Genomic DNA, 21,791 nt, shown 5'->3' on the forward strand with positions numbered 1-21,791 from the left:
ACGACTGCGCATCGTCATCCGGTCGCTCTTTGTCCCGTCGAGGTTGACCTTGATTCCACTGTCAGCTCTTCGCTGTTTCGAAATTAAATGATCATCTTGGTTTTCAACCCCGACGAAACTCGACGTTCTATGGCAAACAAATGCCGTATGGTAGCACTAAATATGTTCTTTATGTGTGGCAAACAGCCTCCGTATTCAATTCTTTCTGTTTTTTAAAGAATGAGCTCATTATATTCGTTCCACTTTAAGTGCGGGGTATAGAGAGAAAAAGAAAGTTTATCTCACACTATTCTTTAGAATAGAATAAAATTGCTAAAACAATAATTTCCTTCGAATTATACTGTTCATTCTGCTCTTTTATCTTTAAAGAATACGTTACGAGAAAAGTAGCTAGGTGAAAGGAGAGCAATATCGTCTTTTAAAGGGGCGGATGTCAAAGATCGATTTCTCCTATTTTCGGCACGTAACTATATAAATATAGCTTGCTTAATCAATTTCAGGATGACGAGACAAAACCGACGGAGCCCGCGGATGCGGAATCAACCCCGGTGACAAAGGAGACCGAGCAGAATGCTTTGTCTGCGGAAAAGTCTACCACGCCCGCTAAAGATTCTAAGGAGAAAGAAGGGCGAAAGAGAATCTTGAACGCTATTCGGATACCTTTGGTGTCGTCCGTTTTCCCTAGGAGGAAAAAAGTAAGTGTCGCTTGAGCCAAAAAAATATTTTATCTCAAATTTTCTGAAGACAGATAACATCGAAATAATTTGGAAGTCAGATTAGGTAGCTATAATACCCAGTTGACACAGAGCATTGGTTACATTACATTTATGTTATAATTTTGCACTCAACAATGTAAATGTAATATAATAACATTTGTGTCAATGCTCATTATCGACTGGGTAGAAGCTCGGTAATATTTAGAATTGATCCACGTCCAAGTGTAACTAGTTGCGTTTAGTTGCGCAACGAAAGCTCATTGTGGTAAAGATTAACTTTATTCTCCTTTATTCTCCTGCGAGAGAAATTCTCGTACTCGACATTAATTTATCTAGACGGTGAGAATATGAACTGGTCCAAGCGCGATTTCACCGTTTTTTTTTCCGAAATAACGACAACATAAAGGAGGAAAGCGTATTTTTATTGCAACGCAACGAGAATCCATAAAAATCATATATCCAACTTGTATTTAATCTGTAAGCCGTTAATTCGAGAAGCTCGCGTGACTCTTCAAATCTCGAGCACGTACGACTCTTTCCTGAGATGTTTTCTATCCTGTTCTAGTATCTTCTTTTTCGTCTTTCTGAACTTTTCTCTCGGTTTCTCTTGCACTCCAAGCGCGAGATAGCTTTGATGCTACGGAATATGTATAAGATACTCGTCTGAAGTAAGTAACGGTCCAACCCACGCAAAAAGTGAAAAACAAATTGTAACTTTTTTATAAGAAGATTTTGTTTACTTTCCGGCGTTGAACTGATGAATCTTGTACGTGAATCCTACTTTGGATTATGTCAAATCGCGGAGAAATCTTGAACGCGTGATCGAGTAAATTAATAATAACGTCTCGCTTGCGTATGACGTAGTTAATATTCGTAATTCCATAATATTATGGAAGATATCCTATAAGGTAAAGTTTCTGAGAGATGTTCCGTTAAAAAGGCATATGATACTTGCGTGTAGAACGCATGCACGAGTAGGTATTTGTATCCGAATGTAAATTATACCTGTGCGAGTGCCGATTCCTTTTTGTTCAGCTGTTTCGCGTCTTTCGCATCTTCGATGTACCCAGTGCACAGTGTTGCATTTAATTTTAATCTTCTCATAGGATATTATAGTGTTATTTTTCTACATAAATAAATAATATAATTTTTTTCTTTATTCAAAAAAAAACTCTAGATTTTTATTAAATATATATTATATAATTCGGTATAGTTAAACGGCCTGACTGGCAAGATCTAAGTCGTCTACAGACGATTCCGAGTCTCGACATCGAACTCGCGAAACTCATGTTCGACCGTTAGACGCCGTGCCGTCGTAAGCGGTGAGATCCCGACGACGGGCAGAGGCGCCGTACGGCAAACCGGGCTCGTGCGACGACCGGGTCCCCCGTTTAAGGGGGACCGGCCGCCTAGTAGTGTATCACATTGTTTTGAACCTTTCGACTCACGAGACTTCAGAAATTAACAAACGATCGAATAATGAGGATAGCGCTAACAACGAGGACAGTGCATTTACTCTTGATCTGAAAAATTATGTTCCCAACCCCTACGTAAAAACTTTTAGTGAGGGATTACGCCGTACGTTCAAAAATTACGGTTTGAACACCTTGTATACGGTCCCTAAGAAAATGGATACACTAATCAGGAAAGGGAAGGATAAATTGGAGATCAGGAGATGCACTGATGTCGTTTATAAACTCAACTGTTCTGATTGCAATGCATGCTATATCGGACAAACGAAGCGACATTTAGAAACGCGTATAAAAGAGCATCGCGCAGACATCAAAAAAACCCCCAACCAACATTCGGTCGTCAGTAAGCATAGAACAGATTGCGACCATAATTTCAAATGGCAGGATGTTACAATCTTACACAAAGAACAAAATTTAAAAAAACGTGAAATTTCTGAAATGCTATTTATTAAAACACATAAAGGGGCAATCAACTCACAGAAAGACACTGAAAACCTACCATTGGTCTATGATCGAATAATTTCTTCACTTTAAGTTCTCCTTCTATGTTTACTGCATTTTGCGATAATGTATCACTTTAAGCTCTCCTTCTATCACTTCTATGTTTACTGTATTTTGCGATAATGTATCATTAGTTTTTTCGGCCTTCACATGAGACCGTCGTATTTTTCCGACCCGCCACGAATTTTATATAATTGACGCACAATGATCCATGTAAGTCCTATTTACCGATATTATCGTAAATCCGTTCAACGCGTAATGTTGTTTAATTTTTATTTTTAAATTTCTTATATATTCTTTCATTCTCACATTCCAGCATTGTTAAAATAACTTGAAAAGGACCCAAATTAGTAGTCGAAACGTCGTTGTGATATACTTAATAAAACTTGCCAGTCAGGCCGTTTAACTATACCGAATTATTATTTCATCACTGGCGAATAATTCTTATTGAATATATATTATATAATATACAGGGGGTATCAGACCACCCGTCACCCGATTTTTCCAGAAACGCGAGGTAAGGAAGTTGGAAAGAAATATTATCAAATGAGAATATTTCCGTTTTCTGGAACTCTGACCGGAAGTAGTATCAACTACTTATCTTATCAACAGTACTTATCGCATCAACAGGAATAGTAGCAGCTATAATATAAGGTCAACTTTGAAATCTCAAATGAGAATGTAATGTCATGTAGAAAATATTGTTGGATAGCATGAAAAAAAAAACATCTTTTATTTGAACATAATCACAGTATATCCCACCGTTGAGAAGAAACGACCGGTAAATTAAAAGATAAAGGCGTCGAAATAAAAACGCAAAGTTTCATGTCCGAAAAAAGAAACATATTTTATTGTATATGTATATACAGAATGTCTATAGTAATTACCGAGCAACTTCTCGTGGGCAGGTAGAGCAAATTAAACTGAACAGAATTATAAATTAATACTCGTAGTTTGATTAATCTACTCTTTTTCTAAGTAATGCTTCTCTTCCAGGAAGTCGATGCCGAATTAGGACAGACTGGCGCCGCCGGATTAGCGAGTGTCGAGACACTTGACGACGGCGCTACCGAAAAGAGTCCTATCACTAACGAAGATGGCATGGAAACGGTGCGACTCGACGGAGAGGATGGGACTGATCACGCTGAACCACCAAAGCATCCCTTGGCGGTGTTTATATCCGCGCTCCGAAGACGCGTAGTTGCCTCAGGTACATGAATACAAAGTTTTATCTCGTGGTATTTAACAGCATATATATTCATTCGTATTAATCACAAAAATATATGAAATTGATATATACTTAAACTGGCCTATAGTGGTGACCGTGCTGGTCCTGCTCAGCGTCATCGTTATCATCTGTATCGCTTTCGCCGGACCCAGGAGAACTCCTATCCAGCCCCTGAAGAACGGCAAGTATATCGAGGCGGTGACGTCGTGCGGTCCGGTGCAGGGCATCCTCGAGGATGGCGCCTACGCGTTCCGTGGCATTCCATACGCGATGCCGCCGGTTGGCAACCGTCGCTGGCAATCGGCCGAATCTCTGAGCCGCATCGAGCACTGCTGGAACGGCACTTACCTGGCGCACAATACCTCGAACAGCTGCTGGCAGCGTGAGATATCCGGTCGCATGGACGGCGTCGAGGATTGCCTCTATCTTGATGTGTTTACACCAATGGTCGGATATGACTCCCCGTTACCCGTGGTCGTTATGATCGGCGCTGAAACTCTGAGCGGCGGCTCGCCCGGAGTGATGCAACCTTCAGCCAAGCTGGCGCGCGTCCGCGATGTCGTATTCGTGCGGCCAAACTTCCGGTAAAATATGGAACTTACTACTTAAACGCATTCCTGCCTCCGTCAGTCAAAACATTTTCTCTATTGTTGAACGTATATTTTAGCAAAATAATCAGTCTTTTATCGACTGGTTCACTGTTAACGTGAGTCCAAAATAATTAAAAGAATAATTACAGTTAAGATATTGATTACATTCCAGAATGGGAATTTTCGGATTTTTGGCGGTCGAACCACTCACCAGAGCGACCCACCCTCCAACTTCGGGCAACTACGGATTATCAGACATCATAGCAGCCCTTCAGTGGGTACAGTTGAACATCGAGAACTTCGGCGGCAACAAGTCGTCCGTCACTCTGTGGGGACATCGGGCGGGTGGCACTCTCGTGACGACGCTGATCGGCTATCGTCGAGCCAAAGCTCTTTTCTCGAAGGCGTGGATATCCAGCGGTAGCGCGATCTTTCCGGGCAGGGAGCTGGAAATGTCTGAGAACATAAACAAACAATTTCTTGAGTCGATTCGCTGTAGCGACGCCGCCTGCCTTAGAAGCAAGAGCGCCGAAGATCTCATGGACACCGTGCCGGCGATGTGGTACGTGAGTAACGCGGGTCTGCCGGAAATGAAGGAAGCCGGAACTTCCTACATGGAAAGGAGGCACGAGTGGCTCGTTCTGGACGGCACGATTCTTCAGGAGCACGTCGGCCAGATCTTGGCGAATAAGGATAATCTTATGAAAGTGGTAATGGGCACCACCGCGCACTCCGGTACCCCGTCACGATATCTGTCACCGAATGTCACTCTTAACGCCACGCAAGTCGAGAGCATCATACGAGAATCTCTGCTCGGGACTTCGGGCTATGCAGACGAGGCTCTGAGGTGAGCGAGCGAATGTTACGATTAACGATCGATGATAGAGTACTTAAAATAGTTATTTTAAAATCTGTTTATAAATTATCATAAATAATAATAAACGTATGTGCATTATGTGTACTATTTTCTAGGCGCTACAATGCTACGTTGAAAGGATTGGTCACAATGATCTCCGACATTCGTGTAGTATGCCCGTTGTTGACGCTTGCCAGGATGAAAACTAACATACCGTTTTACGTAGCTACTCAGCCACGTCGACAGCATTTGGCCGATCCTGATAGCGATGCCGCGGCCATTCTGGGGACCTACGCTGCTGTTACGCCCGAGGAGAAGAGACACGTGTCGGCTATGCAACAGCTATTTAACCATTACGTGTGGCACGGCGAAGTCGCGCAGGCCGATCAATCGGGCGCGAAGCGAGTCTTGGTTGTCGGTCAGGACACGCTGCTCGCGAAAGGCTATCCAAACTGCGATTTCTGGATAGAGAAAAACATCGTACCTATGTACGGTCGAGTCGATTAAAAATGCTTTTTCGCTGTACAGGGCTGCGTGCTAGGATCTGGGAACCCGCACCTCGAATGGCTCGCATTGTCCGTTGAAATTTCGCGGACGTTGATCCTCTCACGACACAGATATGTACTTTGACTACTTAAATAGATCGAATACGATAAACGGTCAATGAGATTACGCAGATTAACGAACAAAGATCATGCCTTTGTGGTGCGACGTATAGTAGTACCTGTCTAATCATGACAATTAATTAATGTAAAAGCCAAAATATAAAATAGCTATAAAAAAAAGAAAAAGAAGTAAAGAAATGTATGTAGATATCTGTGTATGCCGACGTGAGTTCGTTCTCAATGCTGAAGTGTGTATGACGATATTTTACAAACTGTATAGTAACGAGAAATGAATAATATTGTTCTTTGTATCCGAGATAAACGAGCGTCTGGCCACAAGGAACGATGGACTTTTATGTATAGGTATAAATGTGAATCAAACTGTAATATATTGCATAAAGGCAGCAAAGTGTGCCGAGGAAGACGCGTAGGGGAACACGAGCATAGCTTAGGAAACAAAAAGATCGACAGTTACATCATACAATTACATATTCTTGTAAGGCGTGAGTAAGTGAGTGCGAGAAGGATAAAAGGAGCAACAATCTTCGGCAGTCTTCTAAGATCTCCGGGTCAATCGCATTTTCGATGAAAATTTATCTAATTCGAACGTAGGACCGACGTCTCAAGTTGAAAATTTTTTGCTTATTACGCAAAGAGTATCTTATTCTTCATACATCTCTTCATATTCAGCTCATATTAGACATAAAATAACATAAAAAAAACAATATAAACCAATAGTTAATAGATTATTGGCGCATTACCTCAGCGAGAACGAATTCGTATCCCTACACATAACGGACCATGCTCTTCTACTACGGGAAGTATTCTTATATCAGGAGGTTTATCTCTCTGGGGAATCACAAGTGAGATGTGCGTTTATGGAAACGGTATTCTATTCAGACGGAATAGCTTTCCTTTATACTAGCAGTTTCTTTTGTATGAAAATACATTTTTTTATTATCGGTATTTCTTTACACATTTATAACTTATTGCTAGAGAAAGCGGTTCTCTTCTACGGCGAGGGAATTGCAGACTGAACGAATATACGAGCAGTATTTATCTATCCATTTAATGAATCCTCGTGAAGGCTTTCTGTAGGGAATTCAGACTGAAACTGCCAAATTTGGTACTTTTTATACCGCGTAACATTACATTACATTATTCGCTTGAATGATAAAAATTTTATCGTTGCATAGTATTCGGACTTTGCGCATATAAAAGATAAAAATAAGCAAGCTACTCGCACGATCGATAACTTTCCTGCGCGTTTCTCTTCCGTAAACGCGACTCGTGTCCTGGAAACGATAACGATCTTGATATTCTATTAATCTTTTTCTACATTTTTACGATTTACGATTATTACTCAATGTGTTATTAAGTATAATTTATTTTCACTAATATGTGATAAAGTAGCACTTACTCGAGAAATCTGTACGTTGTTTTATTTTATAGATAGGTCGTCTTGCATAATTAATTAATTTCCATTATCTTAATATTATATCCATGCAAATAGAACAATGGCATTCGTAACAAACGTCCGTTGTGACTGATCGCAAGTGATATTAAGAGTTCCACGGAATTCTGAGTATAATTGCTAGTATATCTTTATCCGTACGTGGAAGACATTTGGATCTTTTGAGAATATCTATAGCAACGAAACCACATAGTATACATATAACGAGCGTTGTATTTTACATAAAGGGATAAATTTCAGAATAGTATGTATAATTTTCTGAATATTTTGGATATTCGCTTCTACGTACGTGTTGCCGCGACTCTTTATGCGCGGAGATTAACATATGTAAACGCATGTACGTTATCTCCTCGAGCAAGTAAAATATGTGTGTACGTACCGCGTACAAATTGCATATCCTCGTACAACTTGATTGCAATTACAGTGTGGCTAGGTAATACATGCAAGAAATATTACTGGTGACTTATTGTACTCTTGAATGTTTAGCGATACTAAGGCAATTGCATTCCACCGAAACTTCATGCAAGTGCTTGTGTTATTCTGCTCTTTATTCGCTTCACTTTCGGACGTATGCTATAATCACAATAAAACCATACAATAGCTAAATTATTCTCGGATTCAGAATGTCATTTAGAATATTCTCTGTATATTTTACTTTAATATTTTTTAAAGAGATGATCGCAACGATCTAACAATAAGCGAAATAAATATACTTTTTTTTAGCAAGTATTCTTTAAAAAATAGGACTTTAATTAATGTATTAATTATTGAAAGATAGATATGATTCTAATTCATAAGCATATCGACACAACAGATGATTCGTCGACTTATTTATACGGTGCGATAGTATTTTGATATATATCGCGAGTTAATTATAAGTATAGAGCGAGAAATTGATTTTGTATTATATATCGCCAGGCCTCGTACTATCGGGTAATATATATATATATATATATATATATATATATATATATATAATATATATGTGGAAAGAGTTTTTCTCTCAGACTGATTTAAATTTTATATATACGTATTCACATTTAAAAAAATTGTATTTATTTCAATGTATTATTGTCAAAAGCCGCTGTCGAGGCTATTTGCACATCTTGATATTGGCGTGGTGTGCATTTGATATTCTCTGATCGTATTTTTCTTATATTATCACACTGTAATACAATTTTATACTGTATCTACGATACCGTCAATAAAAGAATTATACATGAATCAGCATTCGATAAAATATTGCGACTTAATGTGGGCTAATGGGAAAAATAGGAGCTCTAACAGAATTGATATATTTCATATACATGCTAAAAATATAAATAAAACAGTGCGTTATCCATAAACATTTTTTAAACCCTATATACGTCTAATAATTGATTCTTTCAGATATAAAGTTTATAACATTGAATATAAAAAATAACATTGCAGAAAAATTAATATCTTTTAATTAAGCATCATAAACGCATATGAATATGACATATAATAGAGATAAAAACATACTTGACTGAAATGTATCATATTGATATCACACAATCGATATAAAAAAGATATTATATATATATATATATATATATATATATATATATATATATATACTATATAAGAAGCAGAGAGAATGTTTTTTATAATACATTTATTTCCAAAATGTTGTCGGATTACATAAGGCAACATGAAGAACAGATATAAAAGAGCTTTCATTATCTCGAAAAAAATGTTGCTTTGTGTTGAAATTACGTGATTGAGGAGTGTAGTATATAAAACATATAAATTTCATCAATTAATGTCATAAATATGTTATCTTCTACTTGCATGCTCTTGACCGAGGATATCAAACTATCAGTTTTACAATATACCAATTTATAGGTGACCCTGGATATCAGTGAAATGTGATTGAGATAAACACGAAAAAACGTGTGTATATATATATAAACGCTATGACATGATATCTGGTTATTTTGCGATTTTTTAAGTGATTATCTAGTCTTATTAAAATTATGTCTGCGGAAATCTGTATAATTAAAAATTACTAAATTTTTTCGTAGCATAAAAGATAATTTCAATTTTATTGTAATAATTTAAACTTGTCTTTTAAAGTAACGATAAAATTCTTTGGTTTTGTCGCCGTAATCAGCGCTTCTTAATAGATTATAAGTATTCCTGTGAAAGAGCATTACGCTATGCATATACAGAATATATTTATATAATATAGAATGTAGTCGTACATATTCTCTAACATAAATCTATTGGTATTATATTTTTTTTAATTTTGAAAGATTATTTCGTAACTGACAAATATCTTATAACTTTGTTACTATGGCAGATTGCTTTGTTTCATATCTTTACTATTATCATGTAGACATTCTTCAAAAAACAGATTTTTGTATCACATAGTGATGGATATCGTATCCTATTAAGAAAAATTACTTATATCAATGTTCCCATAGGCCTATTAATAATGATGTGTGTCATGTTACATAACATTTTGATATATTCTCTCTCCGTCTCCTCTCATTCTGCATTTAATCCTTTTAATAAAATTCCAATTAATGTAATTTTTTTATTATTGTCGCTCTATTAAATTATCTGTTCTGGATAAATTGATCAAAGAAAAGGTGAACGCATTGCAAAGACGAAGACAAATATTTTCGCCTCTCAAACATATTGTAACATATATAATAATATATAATAGAATAATGCAAAAACACCTAGTTAATCCATACATTATTCAATATATGTATATATAATACATTTCTCAGCAAAAACACAAGAATAAAACTTGTGCTTTAATTTATCGGGAATTTATTACGCGGTTCTACATCGCAAATATTTGGAGCTCGCTTTAAATTTATATTACAGTTTTGCGATAATTAACTAATCCGCGATAAATTATATTTAAATTTATTAATAATTAAAAATAAAATATTTTAGTAAGATATAAAATAATGACATACAGGGCATATAAAAAGAACATTTGTCATTGGTAATAATAGACGAGAACTAATAATAGACAATTGATATCAATAAGTATCAGTATTTTGAACAATTTGAATTATTTTAATTAGTTTAATAAAATTAAAAAGACAACGTATTCTCTTTTATATGTAATGTCCTAGATTTTTTGTACAAACGTTAGTGTAGTATGTTCTATGAGCAGAAATAAGAAAAAAATGTTATATAAACATAGGTCCCAAAATGCTTTATTAAAAAGTTATAGCAAAAGTACGAAATGTGTAAGAAACAATTTCACTTAAGTTTGCGTTTTAAAGTGCCATCCGTCCATGTCAATACAAGCTATACATCCATATAATATTGAAATCACTTTCAGAATTTAAACCCGTCAAGCGTAATTGCAAATAAATATTAGTAAAGACTGCGTGATGCGGCACTCTTCTGTTATAGCGTTTTTCACTGGCAGAACTATGGTGCGCACTCAGTGCACATTAAAGCCGTTGTACACTGATTTAGTCTCTAATATTTAAAGTAAAATGCAAATATTTCGACTGATAAAATACTCAGTACATATTTTACCAAATAGTGCAATAAAGAATATTGAGGATTTCATGATTTAACCCGATTATATTAAACATACACTTTACGTTGGTTTGTGTACGACGGCTTTAATGTGCACTGAGTGCGCACCGGCTCTGCCAGTGAAAAACGCTATTAGAGAATTTTGGTTGATATTCCTTAACAGAAGTCCTTGCATTCACAAAATGAATATCCATGTATTTATTTGCGTGCATTTATCGTGATAATTCACGATATTTTGGGATAATGTTCTACAAGGTACTGTTCGTTACTAGTATTCATACACAAATTTTTATGATAACCTTCAATCATTTCAAATAGTAAGCATGATAGAGTAAGCAGATGAGATAAATATCATCGAACGGCGGCGTATCACTAATGTATATGACGTGTCACTTATCTCTATGGAAAGACCGTTGTTATCTCTTATAATAAAGCATTTCGAGACCTATGTTTATATAACATTTTTTCCTTATTTCTACTCATAGAACATACTAAAGTTGTACGGAAAAACCCGGAACACCTTGTATATATGTATAAAACTATTATCGAATATATTAACATGCCATTTAAAATAAAATAATATAATCATGTGTGTTGCATGTGTGCATGTATATTACAATTATATTTCGTTTCATTTTTGTCTATATTACACTTAAAATATCTGTATACATATAAATTTCTGTCAAGATAATTGGACAAAATAGGCTAGAGAGAAATTAGAATACTTGTCTTTTGATATACTCTCGAAGAATCTCATTAAATTAGTAGGAGAATACATAAGAAATAAAGCAAACTAAATGTAATTCAAATTTCATTCTTTTCTAGAGATTACAATTTGAAAAAAGTCAACTAAATCGAAGTAAATTGCTAGTTAAATGACTGATATCAGAAGAACATAATGTGCAAGAGATAAAAAAAATCTCTTTTCTATCGAATCTTATCTTATTTAACTGTCTTCAAATGGTCTTTAGTCTAGAAAGAGAGGCAAATATATATATAGACAGATATTTTAAGATGCAATTTTATATAAAATAATATGATTGTAACACATACATATATTTTTTAAACAAACAACAGTATTTTATTTTTATTTTACGATTATTAAAAACCACACACACATGTACATCCACAATTATGGATGTATTATATGTATGCACTGAAAATACTGTTATTAAAAATGTATAAAGATTTAATAATTCTATTTATTAACGGAATTCGTAAGAATATTTTGTGCTTTAGTAAGCTCTTCAAAACAATGTGAAAAATAATTCTACACAATTATACCACGAATTTAGCGCTATTAAATCAAAGGGTATAAACTCAGGGAAACATAAGCTATATCAGTATACCTGTACGTAGCATGTCTTAATAAGTTATTACATATTTAAAAATCTATGATATAATATATGGTGTCTCATGTTTTTGCATTATTCGAATACTTGTGCATTATATGATATCTGAAAGTACGCTCGTAAATCAATTAACGAGTATATATGTAAAAAAAATTCGCAAGCATCACATTATATCTTACTTCACTCTACTATAAGATCAATAACATATTTAGCACATCTGGAACTAATCTTAAAATGTTATTTAAATATATATAGCAATATACATAACAAAGGCAATCAACGAGAATACATTAGTTGTCGAGCTAATGTATTAGTTATAAACTATTCGAAAACAACTGTCGTGTCATAACAAGTCATAGAGAGTTTACAAAGTACCATACTTAATAAATATTTCGTATATTCATAAACTATATCTATCAGGTGGTAACATAACTCGTAAAACTTATTTCCTTTCATGCGTCCCTATGATACAGTATTTATTATGCTACGTACAAATGTCAATTATCTAATGTTTTAGTATAAACAAGTTGCTTTCCAAAACGAGCAAAGACAAACGTTCGTTCCGTGTAACTCGATACAGAGCGATTACCGAATTATACGAACAATATAAAATGATCGATTTCCATAGAATTTGCAACATTATTGTATCGTTTTTCCGTTATCACAGATTGTTTTGGTGGTAGGCCCATTTGCAATATCACGTTCTAGAGATGGCCTACAATGGACTAGAGCATTTTAGCAGAAACATTTCGGATTCTGCGCTAAAGTGTTTAAACCGCCATCATGTTTCTAGCGTCGGGAAAAGTCTCGTTAATACGAAATAGGCCACGTCGTAGTTATTCCAATATGCCGTATGTGCTGTTACGGTGTACAAATAATTCCTTCCTAAGCCAACCGCACGTAGCACATAATCCAATCGTTGCGCTAATTCTAATGACGCAAAAGATATTTGTAAATAATTTATAACACAGAGGAGGTTTCTGTATATAGTAATATCGTATATTGTAATAATCACCTTGACCTGGACGGATTGGTGGATTTGAGTCTGGTGTCGGCGAAGACGGACCTTCTCTAACGTTCCAACCACCTCGCACTAAATCCCAAAGGCTCCAGCCCTTCTCTGCATTACGATTGGGTGGACTATCCACAGGGCTATCATCTTTATCATCAGTTTCTGTTACTACGCATAATGGCACCATATTATTTTAAATATTCTTAGTTAAGATTTTTAACTTAAAAGTTGAAAATATTCGCAATATTTTCAGAAAGGAAATAACTTTTTGAAGAGTTAAGTATTGACTCTTGTACAGTACACACATCTTTGCATCCGTTTTAGGTAATTAGGTATCTAGTATAAGGGATGCCGCTCCGATGACCTTGATCTTGACATATGTTGTCAAGGTTATGACACCGAGTGATCACCTTCAGAAGGTTTTAGCCGTAGCTCGTTATTCGTTAAACGTTATTAACAAAAAAAGTTTGAAAAATATAGCAGTTATTTTAAGTATTAGAAGGCATAAACGACTAATATGTATGTGAAAATAATACATGTATAATATAAACAAAGGAAAGTCATTTAAAGCAGCGAATTGTTGCTTTCGGTTAAAACAGTAAAAATTTTTATTTAGTACTTAAAGAAATAACACATTAAATTATATAAGCTCATTCAAATATATGTAAACAATAACGTATATGCATACGGTTTCTAATCAGATGTACTGTAAGGGGATATAGACGACTTCAACGCAGCCATGTATATAGTTATAGTGTTTATTTTAAAGGAATGTTGGATCTAAACTTTAATCCAATTTAAAAGTCTTAAAATTGAATGTTTGTGTTTTTGGTTAAAGCAGAGAATACTTTTCGTATTTATACTTTTCTATAACATAAAATCATATACATATATACTTTTCTATACCAACTATTCTCCGCTTAAAAAAAATTATTCTATTTATTAACGATTCACTGCTTTAAGGGGGCTTTCTAGGTCTATTGCACATATTTTCAAGAATTTTTTTTGTCATAGTAAAATGTATTGAAATATCTCGAAACTGTTATGTATATCTCACATATATTGAAGTACATAAAAAAATTTTTTTTTCTTATTTATGGCGACAAATGTAAGGGTAGCCCATATTATAGAAATCTGGTTGACATGATATCTCGAGTTAGAAACGTCTAAAACAAAAAATTCAAACGGGATATTAAAATATAAGTAAGTGGCTATAGCCGGTACTAAAATTAAACATTTTGGGTAAAAAGAATCAAAATGGCGGACTTTTGAATATCTCGACCCTTTTTTGCAACTAAAAAAGTCCGCCATTTTGTTTCTTTTTACCCAAAATGTTTAATTTTAGTACCGGCTATAGCCACTTACTTATATTTTAATATCCCGTTTGAATTTTTTCTCTATTTCCACATACATATTAGTCTTCTAATACTCAAAATAACTGCTATATTTTTCAAACTTTTTTTGTTAATAACTTTTTAATGAATAACGAACGACGGCTAAAACCTTCTGAAGGTCACTCGGGGTCATGACCTTGACAACATATGTCAAGGTCAAGGTCATCGGAGCAGCATACTAGATAATTGCCAAAATCTATACAAACAGCTTAAGAATTAAGATACTTTCTTGTCATTTGTTCCAGTTTAATTTAGATCAGCTTAAACTGAGTGTTTATTATTTTAACTACACATAGTAACTTATGTAGACAAAAGTGTTAGAAGTAATAGAAGTCTATATGCAACATGACTTCTAATTATACATCGATATTTCTGAAGATAAATGTAAAGTCCAAACAAAAAAAAATAAAAAGTTAGACTTTATATTTCGCTTTTAAAATCGCGTTATAAAAAGTCGTATCAAATAATAAGAAAAGCTTGAAGAATGAAATACCCGTAGGCGGTAAAGGTGGATCCACGTTGTTCAGCGACGAAGGTGACTGTGGCATTTGCTGATCGTCAACTCCTCCGTACGGTGGTATCAGAACTGGCTCGATTTTACTGTAACCTCTTTCCAACAGCGGTTCCATTCTGTAAGCCACTGGGTCGGACCAGTGAAATATGTTGTAAAATCTCTTGCATAAACTTTGCGGCATCACGTCTAGTCTATTGGATGGAGTACGTGTACGCAGCGCCAGGAACACGGACAACGGCGAACCCAGGCAAAACAAGTTCTCAATCTATAAACGGAAAAAACGATTTTTGCTTGATATAATTCTTACAATTAAAAATTATTTGCGTGAAATGTAGTTTAAAATTTAACTTAAACTATCGATTTATCTTACATTGTTTATTCACAGAGAATTATGATTACTCACGGGAAACTGCAGTCCTTGCAATAAGACTTCTTGTGCCTGCGGGCATGGGAGCCGTGTGTCAGGTCCTATCCAGCCTGTAACTATGTCGTATACAATCACACATCCTAGGGAATGCGCCAAAATCGAGACCTTTCCTTGCCAACCAGGATGCCGACTCGCGAACATGAAGTACAATCTATTCAGCTCCTTTTGCAAGCCAGCTCGGACTTCAGCGCCATACAGAGGACTTGTATAATACAAAATATCCATTGCCGATGTATTTAGCAAGTGACGTATGCTCAATACACTATAAGGCGTAATTGCATCTACTATATCTGAAAGAAGAGATTAATGTTACACATTCGGTAAATTAAGTAGATGTTTGCACTGTAAAGTATTTGTTTTTTACCTCCATCCAACTTCAACGACGACCGCCATTCAACTGGAAAGAATTCTACTCTGTGTTTAGAATTTGGAAAGTACTTCTGTCTAAGCCAACCCACGCAATCTCTGAAACTGTTAATTTATTCGTATTTTAAAAACAATATTTTATAAAAATACTGTATTACATATCGCATAAGAATGCGTATTATTTTTATATACCATGTGGTGTTACGTATAATCTTTCCAGTATCTCGCTTTTGTCCTATTCCGTGAACAACAAATACTAGATGGTCGATATCACGCGGCTTATCCTCCTTACTTGTACGCGTTTTATGTCCCCTTTTTAATCGATAGCCTGTTGCTGCCAATTAGAATTGAAAACGGATTTGTGTAACGTAAAGATACAAAAATGGCTTAAATATTTTCATCATCTCTGATTCTGAACTTACTTTTAGCAAAACCCAATTTTGATGTAACGCTACGCATCAATTTAGTAGGAGTATATTCGCTATACAGTGTCACATCGTTAACCGAGTGCCAGTCAACGTGAAATTCGGGGAACTGCTCGGTGTGTAATACTGAAAACGCAAAAAGAGAAGCTTTAATATTAAATCAATGCACACGCACATACCATCCACGTACACATGTGCATTATACAAGTTTAAGAAAATCAAAAGAATAAAAAGAGTGAAACGAGCACCTTTATAGGATTGAGGAGTATTTGTATCACACGTAGTGATACTTTGATTGTTGCTGTCCTTTTGGAATAATTTAAGATGTACCTCTTCTATTACTTTGGAATGTTCCGTTTCTAATGGTATCCAACTGCCATCATAATACCATATACCTCTCATAATTTCCCATTCCTCACCTTCAATAAAAATTTGTACAATTCATTATATTTGTACAAACTATAATTTGCGCGTCTTGCGTATTCCATATGTATTCAAAGTAAACAAATTCTATATAAACTTAAACATTCGTTACTTAACTTTGCCCGAAAAAAAAGAGTGAGATTTGAAGTTACTTATATTCGAATACTCTTACCTTTTACAGAAAAATTAGACTATTGATAACTCCGTAATGCTCAAAAATTATAATAGGAAAGTGCAAGAAAAAACAGGTTTTGTCATACAATAATTAAAAAATAAACAGTGTGTCTAAATAGCACTGTTAATAATTTAAATTGAGCTTTTATTTGTACATATTACAAGATATACAAATAATGACATATATTTTGCCAAGTGCTCTGAATGAACTCTATTTTACAGCGATATAATCTATTGCCTGCGTTATATTTGTTTCGCACATGTTGCAAGTCATAATAGGCAAACAGTCAATACGAATTGGCTATAATAACCTCAAGGACAAAGTAATAGTCTGCAGTATAAAGACATACATACATTGCACGCACAAACGGAAAAAATATACAGAAATTTAAACAGGCATTGAATCATTATTAAGGCATTCGTGCATATTCGCATCAGCTGTTGATTCGCTGTTATTGGCATTATTGACTTCGGCAATAGGCAGAGGCAATTGGTAAATATGCAAAACGACATGAAGAATAGAGTACAACGTGCTAAGGGTAAAAGGAAGATAAAATGTACGTGATATTTACCTGGCCAGTATATCGAAACGCATTTCATATTATCGATGTCGACATCGTACATGCCACCTCTGACTACAATTTTCTCAGCGGGTGGCAAGCCGTTCGTTCCGTCATTACTTTCGCTAATTAAACTCTGACGTTCCCGATAAATTCTTTCGATTCTCAAACTATCGTACCCGCAAAACTCGTTCCACCTCTTGTCAACGCCGTCTTTATAAAACCACTGTATTTTCTCCGGGGTCAAAGGCTCGGCATAAGCTGCTTTACTCACAGTATTAATTTCTACATTGTTCTTTGGACTTTCTTCCACTATCGCTTCGTCATCACCTTCACATAGGACATAAATTTCAAGTCACATCTCATATCCTATCAATAATTAGCGATGATAGTAACAAAAGATAAATTTTATAATTTTATTTTTATCGTGGATCTTAATTTATACAGAGAGGGTGTTAAAAATAAAAACAAATAAATAAAACTAGAATTATTTATACCTTTTGAATAATTGACATGCTTAAAAAAAGGTATAAATATCTAAATAAAAATCTCTTGTTTTTTTAAATTATAGATATTTATATAAAAATATATAGTAGACAGCATAATAAATATATAATTATCGATATAAATCTTAATACAATATTTGCTTTTGAAACTTTGTAGATTATTTTAAGGAAAAAATACATGCTATATAATAAATCTAAATAGATAAATAAACTCTAATCTATATCAAGAAACACGAATAAATTAGAAAGCCTCAAATCTAACGAACCAAATTCGCCTCGCGTGCTCGATCAAATGTGCAACGTTACGCTCAAGCTCTCAAGGATCTCGCGGTTTAAACATCTCGCGAATATAAGTACACGGTGTCTATTCGCGATAAGCGAGCTAACAATGCAACGGTCGCCGGCGGCGTATCAAACAATAGCACCTGATCGCACCGCGCGACAACGTCATTCTATAACGGTAGTTTTATTCTATAACGATGGAAAATCACCAGGATTCGTCGCGCGTCTTCTCGTACCTTCGCCGGGCTCTTGCTCCCCGGGCATCTCCATCGGCGTCTCGCTGAACGGATCGACCTCGCTGAGATTGTTGGACATTCCGTCGAGCTGTCACTGCTGTCAGGCGGATCGCTGGTGGAACTCGAGCCTGCCGGGCACACTGGAGCTTCGTGAGCTTCAGACAGCGATAAATCGTCGTCGTCGTCGCGCGTGGGCGGCGATCACGAGAATACGACAGATAAGTACGGCTCTTATCGCGGATCTGTCACCCTCGCGCTATCGCTAACGTAACGCGCCGCGCCGTCGGCGGGAATGAACTTTGCACGAGCGCGAACGAAGGAAAGCGCGAAACATGCCGAGCGTAATGAGGAAAAGAGAACAAACGCGCGACGAGGTACTCTTCCGCGAATCACCACTCACCACACCAGCGTCCGATACTTATTTAGTCGTCCTTGGACGCGAATCCGAACTCGCGCGACGACGGCGGACGTTATCTCGTGCGCGCATTCACTCTCGCGCGTGTTTACTTTTTACGGAGAGTGCGGAGAGGAACGTTCCGCCGCGACGCGACGCTACGCCAATGCAACGCAACGCGATGCGATGCGACGCGATCGCAACGACGACGACGACCGCGCGGTATCCTCTGAGCCCGTCGCCTACCTGCCTCACATCGCGCGCCTTATATAATGCGCGACTTTTCCGGCTGGCTGGACCACCTCTTGGACCACCTCGCCACCGCGGTGATGTATTAGTTCGTCGCGTTGCGCGATCGCGACGTCGACCGCGAACAGCTGATGCTGATGTCCCCAATGCAGCATGCAGCGCGGCCAGCGCGTTCGTAATGTTCGTACTTATATAGTGATGTCGTGCGTGTGGCGTGTGATGTCGTGATTGTCGTGTCGCCGCCGACGCCGCCGCGCGAGCGTCAACGAGCGGCGTGCGCGCGATGACGCGCGGTGGCGTTAATGTACATATACTCTATTGCTCTCTCTCCCTATCCTATGCGGCACGCGGCACAGAACCGCGCACGCGCATCGAGCGGCCGGTGCCACCGGTGGACGGGAAAATTAGTGGAGTGGGGAGTGGTTGCACCTGGAAAGGACCGTGAGGGCGAAGGTATGACAGAGATTGCGGGGAAGTAGTTTGAATGACGGTACGTGAATCTAAAAAGCAGAGTAACCGAAATAAAAGTCCGTGCTCCATTCATCCAATTCGCAATCCGCGAATAACGTTTGCGAATTTGCGGGTGCCCTTACGCCATCCTGCGTGTTCTACGCGGCCTTGTGCGCGAAGACGTTTAAATATAATACAAGCCGTTTGATGTATAAAAATATAATTATGAGGATGTTAAGCAAGGGGATTCTAAAGCCGTCCATAATACTGACTTTTTTAAAATACGCATATCTTTTTATTAATTTATTGGCTTTATGCCATGGATTAAAAAAAAATCCTTCTTCAAAGTTAAAGTATATATGCACTAATATATATGCTTTCCACGCCGGTGGAAATCGATTTTATGCCGAGAACGAAAATAATTTCAGAAATGTATAGATGATCTTCATTACCTTCTCTAAGGCTAATTACATTATTTTGTTTCATATAAAAATTCTACAATTTGTTTACAAAATGAGACCGGCGCGGCGTGGAGAGTGGATTATTTCATGAAGAAATAACATACCGTTCTCACAGAATTATAGGCTTAGATACCTATATAACAAAAAAGATCCTCTTCTAAAAAGGGCATGCCGTAGGTATTGTTGTCACTTTTCCGCGATGCCGATTGGTTCTCTTACTGCGCTTACTTCATTTGCAGCTGTCATTGTATATTTTGACAGTTGTGTGTATCAAGGGTTAATAGTGTAATAGTAATAGCATAATGTTAAAGCTAAATAGCGCGCGCGAAGCGCGCGTCTGTAGTGTCTAGTAATTGTAAAAAATAATTAAAGATTAAAGTGAATGTGTACGTGTGATGCCCGTATGGAAGAGTACCAGAATATATCATTTGCTGTGGAGTGCATTAAATACTTTAACTTTAGAAATGCATTTTTAAATCTGTATAACCAAATAGAAAAATAAATTTGTTTTAAAAAAATCGCGTTACGAGATCCTATATAGTGACATTTTTATCGATTATTTATTTTTAGAAAAAATCTTTGAATTTTGCTTTACAGAATTGCAAAACTCTTTTACACTGCAATTAATTAAAATACGCACAAAAATCTAAAATAGGGCAATCGATTTTATATCAAAAACGGAAAAATTGAAATTTTGAGCATATATTATAGCTGTTACCTGACGACAATATTTGCTTAAAATACTGTAAAAATACTGCAGTTTATATACGTACAAAATAAAATGAACGTACTTTAGGGACAGTATATGCACGAAAAATATCGTGCAACTGAAACACTAAGATTTAAAAAGTCTAGAAAAAAAGATTTTCTCTGATGAAATTTTATTAATATAGAAGCACATGCAGGTTGATAAAATGAACAGTATAATTTCGACATTTCTAATCTCGTTTTCTAATGTATCGGCTTATATGTCTTTGTCTAACGAGATATTTATATATGATATATCTGTCCTTGTCCGATTAATTGCTGCGTCATCTCTGGCTACACGCAATACTGTTCATATATAAAAATATATATAATTTATATCTTTTCTTTTCAAAAAAATTATGCAATATATATATATCCGCCATTAGGGCGGCAGTGTGGTCTAGTGGTAGAGCGCCAGACTCGTAATCTGAGGAACCAGGTTCGAGTCCACTAGAGCCATGAAGCATGGAATGTTTTTCCGATAGCTGTGCCCCTCCGTGCAAGATAGGCTCTTGTGCGGAGAAAACTGGGCTCCGTCTTTCGGAAAGAGACGTTAAGCCGTTGGTCCAAAGGGTTAAAGTGAGAGGAGAAGGATAGTGCTGGTAATAGATTGCCGGACCCTGCGGGGATATGCAATAAATGACGAATTTTACAGGAATTTTACAATATATATCCGCCATTAGTGAGCGTTTTCGGCTTTGCGCCTGACACACACACACACACACACACACACACACACACACACACACACACACACACACACACACACACCCACACCCACACACACACCCACACCCACACCCACACCCACACCCACACCCACACCCACACCCACACCCACAC

At 36.5% G+C, this 21,791-nt stretch overlaps 2 protein-coding genes across 9 annotated transcripts in view; one reads left to right on the plus strand and one right to left on the minus strand.

Annotated features, from left to right (window-relative positions):
• The window catches only part of Nrt (Neurotactin), a 76,406-nt gene extending 67,740 nt beyond the window's left edge, over window positions 1-8,666 (plus strand). The window contains exons 3-7 of one of the 3 annotated variants that reach the window (XM_077421334.1): window positions 501-695; window positions 3,686-3,899; window positions 4,006-4,501; window positions 4,680-5,354; window positions 5,480-8,666. In XM_077421334.1, the coding sequence (XP_077277460.1) occupies window positions 501-695; window positions 3,686-3,899; window positions 4,006-4,501; window positions 4,680-5,354; window positions 5,480-5,870 (1,971 nt within the window). In that variant the 3' untranslated portion in view covers window positions 5,871-8,666. Of the gene's footprint in view, window positions 1-500; window positions 696-2,774; window positions 2,903-3,457; window positions 3,598-3,685; window positions 3,900-4,005; window positions 4,502-4,679; window positions 5,355-5,479 lie in introns of those variants that run through there. The other 2 variants (XM_077421336.1, XM_077421335.1) reach the window with 2 other exon arrangements.
• Window positions 8,667-9,061: 395 nt separating this feature from the next.
• On the minus strand, window positions 9,062-19,639 carry LOC143905750 (phospholipase DDHD1). Of its 6 annotated transcripts, none has more exons than XM_077421339.1 (11): window positions 19,288-19,631; window positions 18,621-18,787; window positions 17,636-17,953; window positions 16,715-16,885; window positions 16,464-16,592; window positions 16,234-16,375; window positions 16,040-16,146; window positions 15,652-15,965; window positions 15,228-15,513; window positions 13,344-13,508; window positions 9,062-13,258 (listed from the first exon to the last, which is right to left on the minus strand). In XM_077421339.1, exons 2-11 carry the CDS (start codon window positions 18,724-18,726, stop codon window positions 13,110-13,112), a joined length of 1,887 nt encoding a protein of 628 aa, XP_077277465.1. In that variant the 5' UTR covers window positions 18,727-18,787; window positions 19,288-19,631; the 3' UTR covers window positions 9,062-13,109. The 6 variants fall into 6 exon arrangements, with proteins under 6 accessions (XP_077277465.1, XP_077277464.1, XP_077277466.1 ...); XM_077421338.1 differs by having other exon boundaries at window positions 18,621-18,775; window positions 19,288-19,630; XM_077421340.1 differs by having other exon boundaries at window positions 13,344-13,502; window positions 18,621-19,639.
• Window positions 19,640-21,791: the final 2,152 nt, after the last annotated feature.

Source organism: Temnothorax americanus, unplaced genomic scaffold (assembly GCF_048541705.1).
Source record: "Temnothorax americanus isolate GAGA-0224 unplaced genomic scaffold, ASM4854170v1 Scaffold66, whole genome shotgun sequence".
In the NCBI taxonomy this organism is placed as follows: Eukaryota; Metazoa; Arthropoda; class Insecta; order Hymenoptera; family Formicidae; genus Temnothorax; species Temnothorax americanus.